The sequence below is a fragment of the Neomonachus schauinslandi genome, chromosome 12 (assembly GCF_002201575.2).
Source record: "Neomonachus schauinslandi chromosome 12, ASM220157v2, whole genome shotgun sequence".
Taxonomy (NCBI): Eukaryota; Metazoa; Chordata; class Mammalia; order Carnivora; family Phocidae; genus Neomonachus; species Neomonachus schauinslandi.
The window spans coordinates 71,079,485-71,097,583 of NC_058414.1; the positions used below are offsets into that span (position 1 = coordinate 71,079,485).

The 18,099-nt window shown below is 35.1% G+C and overlaps 1 protein-coding gene across 13 annotated transcripts in view; it reads left to right on the plus strand.

The window, feature by feature from the left end:
- The window catches only part of FOXP2 (forkhead box P2), a 251,079-nt gene that overhangs the window by 123,535 nt on the left and 109,445 nt on the right, over positions 1-18,099 (plus strand). For 3 of the 13 annotated variants that reach the window (XM_044920079.1, XM_021699386.1, XM_021699387.1), the window contains exon 3: positions 8,941-9,015. The exons of the other annotated variants lie outside the window; for them this stretch is intronic. In XM_044920079.1, the coding sequence (XP_044776014.1) occupies positions 8,941-9,015 (75 nt within the window). The remainder of the gene's footprint in view (positions 1-8,940; positions 9,016-18,099) is intronic. 13 annotated transcript variants of the gene reach the window in all.

Consider the following 18,099-nt stretch of genomic DNA (forward strand, 5'->3'; position numbering starts at 1 on the left):
CAATAGACTCTGTACCCTGGCATTTGTTTTAGAAATAATTGCATGCAAATGTAGTCTAACATCTGTACTATGTCTCTTAATCCTAACCAGGCATTTTCCATTAGACGTAGTCTGAAAATCACATTAAGAAGAATATATCATCTGTGAAATTATATTCTGAATGCCCCAAATAGCAAAGAAAGGAGCAATATCCAGTTAAATCTCGTACAAAGCATTCCCTTCTTTTCCTGAACCCCAAATTTTAGAAAGTTCATTTCATTTCTTTAGCGCTGCATTATAAAATTGAACTGAGATCTTATGTTTTCTCCAAAGTTTTCAGTGTAGTTTACCACAAAACTTTCTCAAGGATAAAAATGCCTGTCTGTCTGTCAAATTATTTTCTTACCTTTTGCTTGGTAATACAAAATTTAATTTTTTTGTACCTTTATGGTGATACAACTCAGACATATTACATTTTAGTACATTTCCATTCTTGCAAGCAGAGTTTCCCAAGTGCAGTTTTGATACTGAACTGACTTTAAATATGCTATAATTTATTAGTATATTTAGGGAACTAGGGAAAAATAGTAAGGAATAAGACATATGCAGGGTTCTAGGAAAGCAACTGACTGGAAGGAAGGGGAAGGGGAGTTCCTAGAGACTTGAAAAGTGATTTCTTGCCATCATAAAGATTTTCAGAGAATCTCTTGAGCCATTCTGCTTGGGTCGCAGTTACTTCTTCAGGATGATAGTTAGAGTGCTCTAAATACCTCAGAAGTGTTTTTATGTATTTGACCCTTCATCGAATCCTCCAAGAGAAAAGGCAGAGGGTGTCCACATTTAGTGATGAGAGATTTGGTGCGCATAAAGACCACTTGGCTTTACATGGTGCTCTTGAAGAGCCAGCCTCTGCTTCTCTTTTTGTGCTCACCCCTGCCATCCTCTCTTTTCTCTGGCCTTGCTGGACCATCTGTGTTTCTCTGAATACAGCAGGGGGTCGTTTACCTTCCAGCCTTCATTTAGGCTCTTCCTTTGATCTCCCTACCTCCACCCACCACATACCCATTTTGTATACTAATATCTACTCATTATCACCTCGTCTAAAATCCTTTTCTGTCCCTCCTCTATGCTCTCATAGCATCCTGTGCAAACACCTGCTATAGCATTTATTATGTTACTAATCACTAGTAGTTTGTCTTCCCAATTTGCTTATAAGTTCTTTGGGTTAGGTACTCCCACTTGACTTTGTATCCTAATTCTTAACTTAGTAAGTGGTGTTCTGTAGTACTCCACAGAAGTGAGAGGGATCCCCACTCAAAATTTGGTTCAGATGTCAAAGGTCAGGACACCCCAAACACCAAGAGAACTTGAGAGAAATTTTATTCTTCACACAAGAAAGAGACTCCTAAGGAGAGCTGATTGGGACACAAGCAGGTCCCGGCTGGCTTGGGAAAGTAGAGGAAATGGGTTGGATCTTTATAGGGCCTGTGGGGTGGGCTGGGGAAAAGATCCCTTGAGCAGGGATTTAAATTTCCCTAGAGTGGCCAAGGAGGAGGAGCGTGGACCAACTTTCCGCCCAGATGTGGGGCCACAGGGGAAAGGGAGGTTGAGACTTAAAAAGAAGTCAGCAGTCAAAATAAAAAATGGAGTCGAACTCTTTATTGTAAGTGACTTATAATATGTGATCATTAAATCTTTGGTGAATAAAATGTGAACAAACTACAGAGTCAGGCATTAGCCTCCATGTCATCAACAGATACATTTTAAGCCCCTACATGTCCTGTACAGGTATACAGGACCACGGCTCTGTACATTCTCATTTCATAGAGAAAGTTTTTTTCCGTGGCAAAATCTGACTTTATGTTACCTCCCCTAACTCTGCATTTTCTTTTAACTACGAAGTAAAAAAGAAGAGCAGAAAACAAAGGACTATTATTCTTATGTTTGCATAAGTGATTTCTGCGTAGCCTCAATATACCCAGGAGGAAAAAAAATCCTGTATGTAGAATCTGTCCATTTTATCTATTAAATAATTATTGTATATTTAAAATGTTGTCTTTTGCCCTCCAGATGTTCATGAGAAATTCAGCTCCCTATTTTTTTCCCAGAAGAGCTAAAAATATTTTCTTGAATGAAGCGAATAAGCATACCACAAGTAAGCAAAAAATACAATAGTCTACCAGTATTCTGCGGGAGTATCTCATGGCAGAAGTGTCTGTTGACTGCTGCCTTCATTCCCTCTTAAAACATAATAACTACATCACTTGTAGGAGCACTATGGGCGTCTTTTGTTTTTCAGTGACTTCAGGCACATGAAAGCTACTCGATTAACATCCCTGGGGATTCGGGTTGTCGACGTCGTCAGCGAACAGGTGTAGGTCTTATCCTTCTCACAAGCAGTAACCAGGTCATCTACCCCATCCTTGATCTCAGCCGCACCTGTGTAGACAGCCGGGCTCTGTGGGTGAGAGGTGTCCATATCTGTTCTATTCTTGGCTCCTCTGCTGAGATTTCTAACAAGGGTGCCAATTAGTGCCGGTTATGATGGCAGCTTTCTGAGGTGAATAAGACAGCATTGACAAAAACAGGGCGAAAAATCTGACTTCAGCATTGTTATAGTCTGTAATTTTTCTTAATTCTTCGGTACTTTTTCACCACGAAATGGGGATCAAATCTTATTTTAGGAATTTCAGTGGACCTAATTGATTAATATTAAGTACTTTAAAATTTCAAATCCTCCAAATATCTGTGGTATCTAGAGGGAGACGGTGGCCACCTACTGAAAAAAGTGTTGACTGACTAAATAGTAGAATGAAAGAATGAAAAATTACCTGTCACACAACTATCCCAAACACGAAAGACAGTGTTTCTCCACGTATGATCATAGAAGCTCTAAATCACAACCACCAAGATGCTTGTTAAAATGCATATTCCTGCACCCCATCCCAGATCTTTTGAATCTGAATCTCTAGGAAGGTAGCCTTGAATCTGTGATTGTAACAGCTGGTCCTGAGATTCTTTTACACACTGAAGTTTGAGAGCCTGTGCAGTACGTATACAGGATCTATAATGCACAGAAGCCTTAAAAATAAGTAGACGCATGGCCTTTTGTAGATAATTTCAGCTCCCTGGATTTCAGTTTCGCTTCTCTGCAAAGTGATTCCTTAATGGCCACATCATGTTCTCCTCAGTATCATGTGGGTTTTGCAGTCTGTGCAACAGGAAAAAAAGGAAGGCTGGGCTAATTACTTACTCAGGATGAAGAATGAAATCTTAAGGCACGTGCTCAAATTGATGTAGTCCTCCCCGCTTATCCTCTAGTGACTCCAACCAACACCAACCACTTCGACCCACTGGACTTAGGAAATACACAAAATGTTTTCCAGGCATCAGTTCTCTTTCCTTTACCTCCTCTGTCAGAGCTAGGCAGCTTTGAATCTGTTTTTTAAACATGGGCTGGAGAGGGATGAAGCAATTTGAATTTGCTAAGCCAACACAAAACATCCTGCTCCAACCTTGGCCACACTCGTCCTGGGGGCAATTTCCGTCAGATGTAATGAATGGTCTCAAAACAGGCTACCAAACCAACAGACTTAACAGTTGGAATGGAAGAAAGGTCAATCAACCATGTAATTTTGTTCTTGTCTTATACCATGTCAAGAGTGGCCATACTTCTTGACTAGTTAAACAGTTTTTAGGAAATTTTGTACCTTTAAAATGTAGACTGTGGTTCCATTCAGGATATCATTGTACTTCAAATACTGTAAGATGCTTAGGTTTAGGGTTTTGTGGGGGGTTTTTTGTTTGTTTTATTTTTTAGATTTTATTTATTTATTTAAGAGAGACAGAGACAGAGACAGAGAGAATTTGAGCATGAGTGGGAGGGGGAGGGGCAGAGGGAGAGGAAGAAGCAGCCTCCCTGCTCCATCCCAGGACCTGGGGATCATGACCTGAGCTTCATGAAGGCATTCAGTCATTCAGTAGGTTGCCTTTTTGGCTCATTGTTTTCTTGACTGTACAAAAGCTTTTAGCTTAATGTAGTCCCAATTGTTTATTTTTGCTGTTGCCCTTGCAGGAGGAGACAGATCAAAAAAAAAGTATTGCCAAGACTGATGTCCAACTGTTTACTGCCTGTGTTTTCTTTTAGGAGTTATATGGTTTCGGGTCTTATGTTTAGGTCTTTAATCCACTTTGAGTTTATATTTTTTTTATAGGTGTAAGAAAGTTCAGTTTCTTTTCTTTTCTTTTCTTCTTCTTCTTCTTTTTTTTTTTTTTTTTTTGTATATAGCTTTCTAGTTTTCCCAATACCATTTGTTGAAGAGACTCTCTTTTTCCCATTTTTTATTCTTGCCTCTTTTGTCATAGATTAATTGACCGTTTAAGTGTGGGTTTGTTTCTGGCCTCTCTGTTCCATTCTGTTGATCTGTGTCTATTTTTGTGCCAATACCATCCTGTTTTGATTACTGTAGCTTTGTAGAATGGCTTGAAATCTGGGATTGTGATACCTCCAGCTTGTCCTTCCTTTTCAAGTTTGCTTTGGCTATTCGAGATCTTTTGTGGTACCCTATACATTTGAGGATGATTTGTTTTAGTTCTGTAAAAAATGCTCTTGGTATTTTGATAGGGATTGCATTGAATCTGTAGATTGCTTTGGGTAATATCATTTTAACAGTTAGTTCTTCCAATCCATGAGCATGGTATATCTTTCCATTTATTTGTGTCGTGCTCAATTTCTTTTATCACTGTTATGTAGGTTTCAGAGTACAGATATTTTACCTCTGTAGTTAAAATAGTTTTTGTTCATGTGAAAGAGGCTTTGATTTGTATCATGAAGTCTAATGAGAGCCTGAAAGCTATTTGTATGCAGACATAATGTCTTGAGAATTTGTGCATACTTTACAGTGTGTAATAATGCATACATAGTAGGACTTTCATAATATTTTTATTTGAAAAAATTGAATATTGTTCTGAAGCAGTAATGAGAGCTAATAAATATTAAGTACACAGTTAATAAACAAAGTATATGAGTACCAGCGCTGTTCTAGATACAAATTAATCTTATGATGGTGTTACTTATCATCCCCTGTCTAGAGAGAAGGGCCAAGAGGGGCTAAATAACTTGCTCAAGGCCACATCACTAATAAGTGTTGAGTCAGGATCTGAACCCTGTCAGACTGTCTCCAGAGCTAGTATTTTTATTTTCAACACTAAATGACTTACTTTTTATTGTTTTAACAGAAATTACAGTGATCTATATTTAACTAAAGAATAGATTCCTTCTGAAGTTAATATTAAAAGCTCATTCCTGTACACTGTCCTGGCCTTTTCACTGTTAAAAGGTTCTTTGGTGCTTATTTGAAACAGATGCAAACACTTAAAACATCCATCCACATTGTATTTCCCTGCGATTTGCTAGAATATGTCAGGTTGCCTCTAGGAGACCCATTTCTAAATGACTGTCTGATTTCATTTGCCTTGCTGTTTCTTTACAGACTTGAAACTTCATGAATCTATTAAAGCATGGTTGATCAGAGGTTTATTAGCCTTTCTTGCCAATATTCTATCGCTTTCTGTTGTAGAAAGCTCTAGGACAGCCAGGAGAAGAAGCTGGGTGGGTTTTTCAAAGGTGGGTTTCTTCAACCAAGTCTTTTGGCAAGACATGGTGATGGGCTAAGGGTAGTGCAAAATTTATTCTCATATACTTTTAACTCCAAGAGTTATTAGTTGGGAGTTAAAAGCTTTTGTTTTTCAAATGATTCACTTTCTTCTGTTATAGTTCTTCAGTAAACTTTAAGGGTTTTGTTTTTTGGGTTTTGGGGGTTTTTTTAGAGAGAGAGAGACATACAGTGCAGGGGGTGGAGGTGGCAGAAGGAGAGGGAGAGAATCCTAAGCAGACTCCATGCTCAGCATGGAGCCCAACTCAGGGCTCAATCCCATGACCCCAAGATCATGACTTGGGCCAAAATCAAGAGTTGGTCGCTTAACCAACTGAGCCATCCAGGCACCCCAGTAAACTTTAAAATTAAGTTAGCTTTCCATTTTCACAAATTTTACTTTTTAACTCTATTTTTATTGCTTACTCAACTCTTTTGATTATTTAAACTGTATATATTCTATGATTTTGCATGCAAAGTGACAGGAGCAAAAAAAAATGTCACTGTGAGTCCTCAGTGTGGGGCAGTCCATATCTCTCTTGTCCCTAAGGATAAACTAATTTTAATGTGCTTTATTTCTGTCTGTGTTAATAAGAATGATTTGGCATTGTCAGCGAGTGTTTTGATTAGTCAGTTTCTGGTCAATAAAAATATGACATTATGATCCTGTGGAATCAAAAAAATAATGAAAATTGGGGCACCTGGGTGGCTCATTTGGTTGAGTGTCGGACTTTTGATTTTGGCTCAGGTCATGATCTCAGGGTCCTGAGATCAAGCCCTGCATCAGGCTCTGCACTCAACAGAGAGTCTGCTTAAGATTCTCTCCTCCCTCTTCTTCTGTCCCTCTACCCTTCCTCTCCCTCTTTCTCTCTCTCTCTCTCTCAAATAAATAAATCTTTAAAAAAATACAAAATAATGAAAATATACTTTGTACAATGAGAACTTATATTTTATTGATTCTGAAGGTCTTTCAGAATCTTGCTTGATATTAAAGTTTATCTCATTGTTTATCAATTAAAATCATATTTGGAAAATGTTTGAAAAGCAATTAAAGAAAATACAGTTGGATTATACTTAAATTCATTGAAATCGTAGTTCTAAGTCATTTGAGCTGAGAATGGAGAACATTCTCTCTCAACATGAAGCTCCAGGCTACTTTCATCGCAGAGCTCTAATCTGTGGAGAAATGTAGTCAAAATCTCCTTCTTATAATGAAATGCTTCTGATATCCTTAAATAGTCCCTACACCATTTTATTCCATACCATCTTTTTTGTATTTTTATCACTGTACTTGTACGTTGTCTGGCAGTTTCCTGTTTGTATATTCCTCAAGTGCTGAGACTTACTCCTCTCTGTCCTCCCTTCTGACCCTGTGATTGGGATGGCAAATCTTCATCACTCCTATATATTTGGTAGTATACTGGAGACACAAAGTACAATTTTTTATTTAATTTAGGTGCTCTTGAAAGAGTTTAAGGTGATGTTGCTTATTTATGGAGTTTAGTTTTTAGTATTAAATGTAAATAGTGTCATGGCACCTTTGGAGTTCTGGTGCTGCTCACTTATTTTTGGTCTTATGTAGGTGAGTGTTGATCTGAGGATTTTTTGTGAGTCTGGTTCATTGCTATGGTTTAGAGTAGCATTTCATTTTTTTAGGATGCTTATGACCTTGTTAAATAGCAGTCCAAAAATCATGTGGCTTGTTTTGATTTTAACCAAAGTTACAGCTGCCTAGCTGTAAAGCAGTCAGTTTCTCTTATTATGACTAGTTCTTCAACTTGTACTGTTTTAAATTGCCTGCAATTAGCATATTTCAACCTTATTTTTAGGTTTAAATTGCAGTGTGAGAGTGTACTCTCCTCTTAGCTAATTAGTGCTATCAAGGAACAGTAGGTTACCTCATTAGTACCATGTGCATTTAATTAAAGAAGAGAAAATTGGAGTTAACCTCATAGTTAATATTTTCACAGAGTGCTACAATGCCAACACCTTCAATTGGAGTCACACCCCTGTGTATCTAATTATGCACTGGTGCCAAATAAGGTTAGCAAGGGTACTACAAGGCTGTTGACAAAATAATTTAGATGAAAACGTGTTTGTAGGATTCTGACAGTAAAATATAACTTGAAGGTTCCCCCCTCCCCTCCCCACCCCGTAGTCTTCATCTGCCAGCATCAGGTAACGTACTTCTTCATAGGAAACGAAAGGAAAGGACTATTTTGGAAGCCATTTTTCCTGTTTGAATTAATGTTGCTCTTATCATACAGAAAATGGCATATAGCCATGTAAAGCATATACAATCGTTTCTTAAACAGAGACCCTGAACTTCAGATATGTATTTGAAAAGAATTATTTATAAGATGTAATATTTACATGCATCAAACCACTACAAATACTCCCTGATACCCCTACCACATCCCTCCTTGCTTTTCTTCTTTTCTGATATAATTTCCCTGGTGTATCTTATGAATGGGGATCATCCTTTCATATCCTACATGAAGTCTAAGGATGTGTTGTCACATGGTCTATTCAAATGCAGTGTAATCCTTTTGCCCTTCAGACAAAATCTTTGAAATGTCTAATGCTACTTAGGTAAAAAATGACATTCCATGTCATTTATCAATAAATAATCACTTTGCTTTTACAGATAAAAATGCAAACTATACATTTGAGTATATAAAGTAGTTCTCAATACAAGTGGCACAATTCAACAGGTTTTAACAGAGATCGTGGAGTTTGGCTCCGTAGCCTCAAATATATATTTAATGGCAATATTTGTGTTATAGTAATGCATGGCTAAGGCAGTTTAAAGAGATTCTTGTGATTATTCTCACATTTCATGACAAGCCAGGATTTATGTTCCATTTGTATTGGTTATAGTTGAGTACAAGTCAATAGTTAGCTTTTTCGAAAAGAGGTAATTAAAGTTTTAAGGACAAATACCATCCCATACTCTAAAATCACAGTACCATTTAAATTTTAGGAGTATTCACTAACATTGGCCATAATTTTAGCTTAGAAATGGGAAGTGAGATTCCTGAGTCAAGATCATGGTAGACCATGAAATTTTTTGATTACTGGTTAATTCATTATGTTCAAATATTCAACTTTGCATTTGCCAAGTTATTTTTATTTTTTAATTCTATACTGTTATTAACTGTGACACAAAGATGGAATAGTCTCATCTATGTTCACCTACCAAGATAATAATCCAAAAATATTTTTAAATGATAATGTAATTATTAGCATAAGCCTTAAGATTGGGGGAGCTGGGAAGCCAACTCCTGATTCTCTTTGTCTAATCTAGGAATTGCTTCCAGAAACAAAATTATGTGTCTGTGGCCACTCTTCTGGTGATGGGCATCCTCACAACACATTTGCAGTAAGTTACACTGGGCAATTAGAAATTCAGCTGCTAAGCACAAAGCCATAGACTCAATACCACAAAGTAGATTATCTGTGACTTTCTATTAGCCACTCCCTTTCATTGATGACGATTAATCAGAGATGATTAATGTTAAGATACCAATGTAATTAGTTGGTTTTCTGTTACTTCTTGTATTCTCTGTTTAATTATATTTCATCATCTATATACTTCACTGTTTCTGTGAGTTGATGGCATTAAAATTTACCTGAAATATATAAAGGTATATGGTTGACTCACCACTACACCTTTCTTGAACTTTTAGGAATCATTTGATGAGATAGTGTTGACTTGCAAAAAATAGAGATTATGAATAGATATAATACATATTTACATATTTTAGGGGAAAGTTGCTGTTCCATGTCTGCCAGTTACCATATAAATATGCCAAGGTATTTTTTCTTTAACATATTCTGTCACTAGGGTATAATTTGTCTCTTTAGACTATAATATTCAATAAAAATTGCTTTCATGACCCAATTCACATACCAGTTAGCCTTGGAAATGAATAACAATCCTGAAGTGGTCATTCAAGAATTTTTAAATAGAGCAAGTTCATGTTTCCATTTAGCATGGATACTACCTGTATTCTTAAGGAATCTCTAAATATGTAAGTCATATATTTTCATATATAGAGTTTTTGCTTATTTCCATAAGAATTGAGGTACTAACTAAGTTTCTGGACTAGAGTATTCCTAAATTGGCTCACCCAAAATTTACTTTTAAGACCCTATACATAATATTTCCTGATTTATAATTGATAGGACACATCACAGTTAAGACTTTTATAAATAGTGTCTTCCTGAATAAAGAAGAAATTTCTAATTTCATACCTTAGTTTAAAAAAAATAAAGACTTTTCTTGATAAAAATAGTGTGAAATTAATATGGAATGCTATTCTTTGTGGAAAATATACAAACATAAAGCGTTTTAAAAAATGATGCAAAACAAAAATAGTGGAAACAACATAACATATACTATTTTATGGAAATAGTGAATGCAGAGAATTGATAATGAATTTTGTACATTAAAACAGGTTTTGCAATGATCTGAAGTTACCTAGTTTGGGTTTCATTCATTTTAATCCTACAGTGTTTGCCCCTCCTGAACTCTCTTGGAAATAATAATATCTGAAAAAAATGCCAAAAATTAAAAAGCAGTGGTAAGTTTTGCTGAAATGATGCAAATTTATGTGAAAGACTAAACTAATTTTCTAAGTATTCTCTCTATATTTTGAAGGAAGATAAATTTAAGATAAACTTCAAAAATAACTGTATACTTTAACTTATTAATAAAGATTCATCCAAAAATATACTTTAAGAAAATAGTGCATTAAAAATGGAAAAGGCACTATTTCTAATTGGTAACACTTTTTCCTAAAATAATCCCAATGGAAAAATTGTTTTCATTAGACTGAGGAGTGAGCTGATTGAACTACTAATAGTGTTTGTTCTTTATCTAAAACTACTTCTACAAGTTTAAAAAAAATCATTTTCTATTCTACTGACATAAGAATAAATCTGTAGCATCAGATCTTTATATTTTCACTGACATATTTTCAGAATGAAAACAAACCACAGAGAAATTAAATGACTTACCAGAGGCTATTTAATTCCTCAATGGCAACGCTGAATTTATAACCCAAGTCTGTGATCATCAGTGTATTGGTCTTTCCAAGGATATGCCAGATTGTTCGTGGTTGCCTTGAGGGCTCTGTTGAATAGGAGTGTAAGGTTGTTCTATGTGTCAAGACTGTGGTTAGTATCTAAGACAGAAAGACTACCGGGGTGCCTGGGTGGCTCAGTGGTTGGGCGTCTGCCTTCGGCTCAGGTCATGATCCCAGGGTCCTGGGATCGAGCCCTGCATCGGGCTCCCTGCCCGGCCAGAGGCCTGCTTCTCCCTCTCCCACTCCCCCTGCTTGTGTTCCCTCTCTCGCTGTGTCTCTCTCTGTCAAATAAATAAAATCTTAAAAAAAAAAAAAAAGACAGAAAGACTACCAAGATGAATTAGTGAGGTCTGATGTGGCTGATAGGGAGAGGGAGTATGGAAGTGCATAGACCAGGTATTTGCCATCCAATGGTGCACCAAACTTAATACTTCAAATTAGTCACTGAGTGACTCTGCAAATAATGCCTCCTGACTTCACAACATTAGGGAAACACTAAATATTAAGTAGGTGCTTTTCTTTTATTGACTACATTAGTCATAACCTTTCTGCAAGCTGAAATGGCTACATAGTGGGATTTAAAATCAAGATGCAAACTAAAGCAAATGATATCTATTATTCACAGTTGACAATGTCTGTGCAATGGACATAGCTCTCTTTTTAGTATTTAAATTTCATAAGTACCAATACTCTGGGGTGATACTCAGTTAAATTCTGGAGTACCATAAGATAGCTGGTAGGCTGAAAGGAGGAAGAGTGTAGAAAGTATGCATACAGGTCCCTAAAGCCAGCCACATTCCTTTATAATCTATTTAACTGAAATGTGTAATAAATTGTGAATCACTGTAATAATTCTAAAAATTTTAAGAGATCATATATCCCTGTCAGTGGATTAATATCACACATATTACTTCCATGGTTGATCCACCTTCACAAATAAAAAGCCAAAATTTTCAGGCAAATGTTCCAAATTGGCAGATGAAATTACTTTTTACTTCCTCCCCCTTAACTTCAAAAATAAAAATCCTCCAAGTTTATTAAAAAGCTGGAAATAAAGTACCATAAATTTCAGAGAAAAGCTACTTGCAATTACCAAAGGTAGGTTAAAGCTCAAATTACCTTAAAGAAATAAGTAATATTACCTATTTGATACTAAACTGATGTCAGAAGCTCCCCATCCCCACCATCCTCTCCCAGGCATTTCTTCCATCCAGTTCCCAACAAAAGATACGATAAAAATATATTTCAAATAAGCATTTTCTGGTGTTTTAGTATGCAAGTAGCCATCAGACGTTAGCTGTCCTCTGAGTATTGTGCTTCTTTATTAAGCACGTTGTTGAACATTAGTGAGACTTTTATATATCCACTAATAGATTATATTTATTGTGCCTCTACTAATTTATTGCAATACTTGGGAGTAATCGTGCTCACTTGTATCATCCTTACCTGAAAATTATAATCTTAAATTCTATCTACCTGTTGTATTTAAAAAGAAATGTTTGATCTCCATAGGTTGTATGTTTAACATTCTAAGAATAATGACATAAAATCCTTATTGTAACTTTGAATTTTATAGGGAAAAGCATTAAGTTCTGACTTTAAAGGAAAGAGTATGAGAGTAAGAGAGCTTCTTTGTGAGAGATTACTTTTCAATACTTCCTTTTCACACTCAGTTTTTTTTCAAATGGTATATATTTAACTCTAATCTGGAAAAATCTTCACTTATTTTACTTTTCTTTCAAATATTGGTAATAAGATAGATGCTTTTTTTCTCCTCCTGATATATCAAACAGCTTTATGAATGGCTAACTGTCGAGAGCCTGAATTTGCTTCCCTACCACACAATAGTAACCCAAGTTCACTCCCCAATAACTAGACCTTGTTGACACCTCATCTGTCTGAATGGCCTCATTAACACGTACCTGCAGATAATCTTATTGTTAGTTTTGCCTACAGGTTTTTACACCTAAGTGAATACTATTTTACATAGGATTCTGCCTGTTAGCTCCAAGTGCTAAGGCAATTAAGTTGAATGCTTGGAGTCTTTGTCTTTTGGGTATTATTTTCAAAACATTTAGCATTGGGTCAAATGAGTATTTTGATGAATAAAACTTGTTGGACATATAAAACCAAAAATGAAACTTGCTGGCCTTGGTCCAGTTGGTTTATAACCCATTTAAATTAAATTGCATTGACCACATTGAATCTCTCCCTCTACAGATTTTTATTCTGTTACAATCGCCTCCTGATGTTTCATTTCAAGGAGAATTGTGGATTGGAAGAAATAAGAGAAAGAGGAGAGTGACAGTCTTTAAGAATCTCTTATTTTCTATCCAAATTCATCTCTCTTTTTAGTCTTTACATGAGTTCTACCCTGCAGCAAATCATCTATCCCATGGGCTCTGGAATCAGCTTTCTAGATGGAATATTGGACAAATTACTTACCTTTTGTAGCCTCATGCTCTCAATCTACAAAATTAGGATAATAATATCTACCTCATAGGGTGGTATTGGGGATTAAATTTTATAACTGTAAAGTACTTAGCATGATGACTAACATGTAGGAAATGTGCACTAGATATTCAAGTCAGTTGCTGTAGTAGCATCAGTATACTCTTGGTTGGGCTAAAGAGGCAATTCTGTTTGATGTAAATTTAAGTACATATTTGGTATTAACAGTAAATAAGAAGCATTAGGCATTGCACCTTGAATCATGACTAAGACGGATGGAAATGTTCCTTAAAGAGAGGAAAGTCTTTACTCATTAATTTACGTTAAACCCTGACTTATTCACTCACAAAAATCAGTGTTATCCAAATGTTTTCCGATTTGTTAAGTGGAAGATAGCTAAGTGGAAGAGAAAGAATCCTTCCTCACCAGATCTAAATGATGTCCTCCTGGCAGCCAAGGAAAATCATTGCCAAAGAATGTTAGGAAAAGTGATTGTATCCCTAATTGTCTGTATCCAGCTAGCGTACACCAAGATACGAAGTTAGGAGTTCCATGGGGCAGTGCCAGATTACCTCCAGTGTTTTCTTCCTTCCCTATTATAAGTTTATTAGCATAGATGAACAAAGAGTTAAAGATAAATTACTACCGATTGGTAGTATTGACAATTTTAACTAACATGCTATAGACAGTTAACCAGGGATAATATTGTGGTACCTTTTTTAGAGTCCTTCCTATAAACCCTAGATTTAACTTTTCACTATTAGTGAAAAGTTGTAGTAGTGCAAACTTGAATTTATTAGGAAGCAGTACAAATTAGATTTGTTAATTAATCGTGTTCATTTTGAATAGTTTTTATTTGAAGTCCTTTGGTATGAAATAGGCCCTAAGATAACCAAGTATTTCAAACCCTTACTGTACAGCTGATTTTGTTAATGCCATAGAGTTATAATATAGTGACCATGTTTAGGGATACTGTTAAAAAATTTCCAGATTGGAAATTTGTTCCAGATTATTCTATTTCTATTCAGAAGTAGAACAAAGATTTCTGTTTTTAAAACCTTGGTTGACATCTGTATGCAACTTCTTTTTTTTTTTTAAGATTTTATTTATTTATTTGAGAGAGAGAATGAGAGAGAGAGCACGAGAGCGGGGAGGGTCAGAGGGAGAAGCAGACTCCCCGCCGAGCAGGGAGCCCGATGCGGGACTCGATCCCAGGACTCCGGGATCGTGACCCGAGCCGAAGGCAGACACCTAACGACTGAGCCACCCAGGCGCCCCTGTATGCAACTTCTTGATTAATCTTTTTCTTTCCAAGTGTAATTCAAAATATTAATATTATCTTTACACACCTCACTCAGCTGGGATGTAGCTCCCTGAGCTCAGTTCATTCTAGACACCTCTCCTGAGTGATTGCCTCTCACCTTCTATTTTATTGCAATATTTGAGATTGCAATGAATTCTCTTGATGTTGGTTCCAAGAAGGACCAGTAGCAGAGCTTTTTCAATGGAGGCTCCTCTTTGAAATTTATAATGAATAATTTACTCCCCTTGATGATGCACCAAAGCATTTGTATGGCAGAAATCAGGGGCTGATGAAAGGATTATTTATTTAGTTACGTGGTTTTGTTGTTGTTAATATATTTTTCATCAACTAAATTGATACACACACTAGAATATGTATGTGGCAATAATGTGAATTTATGGTGCCCATTCAGGTAGACTGTATTTTTCCTTTCACATTTTAAAGTTATTTGTAATGAGCTATTAATGTAGTCTCTACAGATATGAAATATAATCTGTACTAACTTCTAACTGTTCACTCTATAGTTCTTGCATATTTCTAAAGACATAAAATGTATATTCCATATTTGTTATTTGTATTTCTGTTCCTTGTATATTTCTATATCATCTTATTTTAGCGTAATAATCACAAGGCACAAAAAAACAAGTCATCCTTGTGTATAAATCTTCATGACTCATGAGTGTGCGTGCACACACACACACACACAAACATCCACGCATATATGTATACGTATCTAAAGGACCAATTATGTAAAAGGATGTGTATGTGTTTTTATTGAATTCTATATGCTATTCATTTTTGTTCTCTTCTTTTGAAGTTAAATTTTTTATGTTTGTACTTTTCATTAGTCAAATGAGTCATTTGTTATGCATAGGATTAACAAATTATAGACATCAAATTTTTATCACTGGCACCATTCATGCTGCAATGTATTTACTTCAAAAATATTTCTAAATAACTGGATTTTTCATGTAATTTTAATACATAGGATGTCATGTTAAGCAGCATATAATTCCTGTTGACATTAAGACTTAAACCTAAAACTGCATGCTGTACTTTAAATCTTTAGTCAGTGGAGTTCAGAAAGCTTACATTATCAGAGTTTTGTCATGCTATAATCATATAATGATTCATATAACTTAGATGAAATTGCACATGCTTACTTCCAATTAATCATATCCTTTATCATAATGATAATTTTGGTGCTAGTAAATTCACCTTAGTGGTAAGATAAAGAATAAAGTCTTATACCAAGTTAAAGATTTCAAGGTGGAACTTCTGTCATATTTAACATTAAACAACAAAATGATATACTTAGGCTCTTGCAACCATGTTCCCAAGCTTTTTCCTGACGTTGTGCTTACCATTCCAACAGATATTCTTCCTTTTCTCTCTTAAGAGAGATAGGATGAGATATTTTGTAATATAGGCAGAAGCAATCTACCTTTCCAATCCAGAGTAGTAGTTATAACATCACACTCCAGATTACATAGGCTGTGTATTTAGTATTTTCAGAGTAACAATATAATACCTTAATTTTAATTTAGAATTTTATGTGTAAAATATTTAGTCTGGCTAAAACAGACAATACAGAATAGGAATAAGAGACTATGAGAGTTCTCTTTTAAGTACTCTTTAAGTAAGAGTATATCTTAAGAGATATCACACTGAAGGGAAGGTATCAGGTAAATATAAGATAAATTCTCATTAAATTAAGCATAATTCATAAATTCACATTGTGTAATTTTAGGGGGAAAGTGTTGACAAAATTATGTCATTAAAATTTGATAAACAAGCTTAAATTTTCCTACAGGATCATATATGCATACCTAGTGAATATTTTGCTGATGAATAGATAATACAAAGTTGAAATAAAGAAATAAAATGATATGAGTAGCAAGTACACTATTGTTTTATCTCTGGTTCTCCCTAAATCAAGTTGCATATCTCATATACTCATTTAAGGCTGGCAAATATACTTTTTTGCATGCCTGCCTTTGTCTCTTTATATATGATCTGAATAGTTACTTTGCTGTATTAGAAGGGTTGTGCCCTGTTACTGCATTGCCAAAATAGAGAGAAAGGAGATGTGTACCCAGCACATATTTCCATCCTCTATGGACTGATAGAATATTATAGCTAAAAGGAGCCCTGTGTTTCATCTAATTCAAATACTTTATTTTACAGTTAAGAAAACAGTGAGAAAGAATCTAAGTGACTCCCCTGATATATCTCCATTATTCATGGAATTCAAAGGGGAGTTTATTGATGACCTGATAATTCTTTAGTCTTAATCCATGGTTCATATGTATTATTTTTCACAGATTCTGTATTTTAACTTTAATTCTATATATAAGAAAAGCATTCAGTTTTTCCAAATGTTGCTAATTGCATTTACCTATGAAAAGATTTCAAAAACCAGATAGATTTTATGATCACTTTTGAAATTACCATACATATTACTTGACTATTTGCAGTTTGTTGAGAACACGTTTAAGGTCTCAGTCAGATCTATGAGATAATTTTATTTATAGGTTGAGATTTTAGAAAAAGAACAATCCAAGGATTTTCAGTGATTCCCCCAGAAACATGATTTCATGAAATCCAAGACTGTTGATTTTTTGCTTATAAACTTTTAATAGGATTTCAGCTAGAAAAAAGACATGAAACCCTTACCTTGGTGTACAGGGCATTCCAAAGTTAGTTCCTAATGTTTAAAGGAATAAACTTAATGGTTAACAAAATCTTAATTCTTTACAATCATTTTATCTTTATTTAGACTATACATCCAACTAAGATCAGTTGCTCTGTCGAGATGACCAAATAGATTTCCCTCAGCTTTTTAGATTGTCTATTGACTCTCTCCCAGATAAATGTTATGTCTTAACAATTGAGAGAAAGTGTTTAGTAGGTCTGTTATTCCATCATGATCTTAAAATACAAATAAAAGAAGACAAGACAATACTTTAAGTGTGATATTGAAATATCAAACATTTAAATAGGTAAAGCTCATTATGGATGCTTGAATTCATCAGACTAAAATGCTAAGTCTGTAACATACAACTTTGATCCTGTAAAATATATTCATAGCACTCGTAGAAATGAGTACAAGGTTTGAATTCTGTTTAGACATTATGGTTCTAGAAAAGTCTTACAAGTACCTGGAACAATCAGTTCCACCATTTTAAATTAGTACATACTATTTTTTAAATTGATATCATCATAAGATAAATAATTGTTCCTATTCTTCTTTCTCATAACTTGTAAACAGTCTTCAATGGCTGCCCACTGTCTGCTGGATAAAGCTTTAAAAATCTTAGCCTTAGAGTCATGTACTTCCCCAAAACTGGGCTTTTTCTTTCCCAGACTTATCCCCTATTATTTCATAAACAAAAACATTGAGTCCTGACTGATATACCTATATGTATGTCCCAAACATACAATATTCCTTTTTTTCTATTCCTTTTCTTATGTTATCACTTTGTATCATCCTCTCTGTTCTTTCTGCTTATCAAATTCCACTGGTTATAAAAGCCCAGTTCAATACTACCCCACATGAATGCTTTTTCATCAATGCAGTCCACACTGATTAATCCCTCTTTTGATCTTGTTATCCAATCCA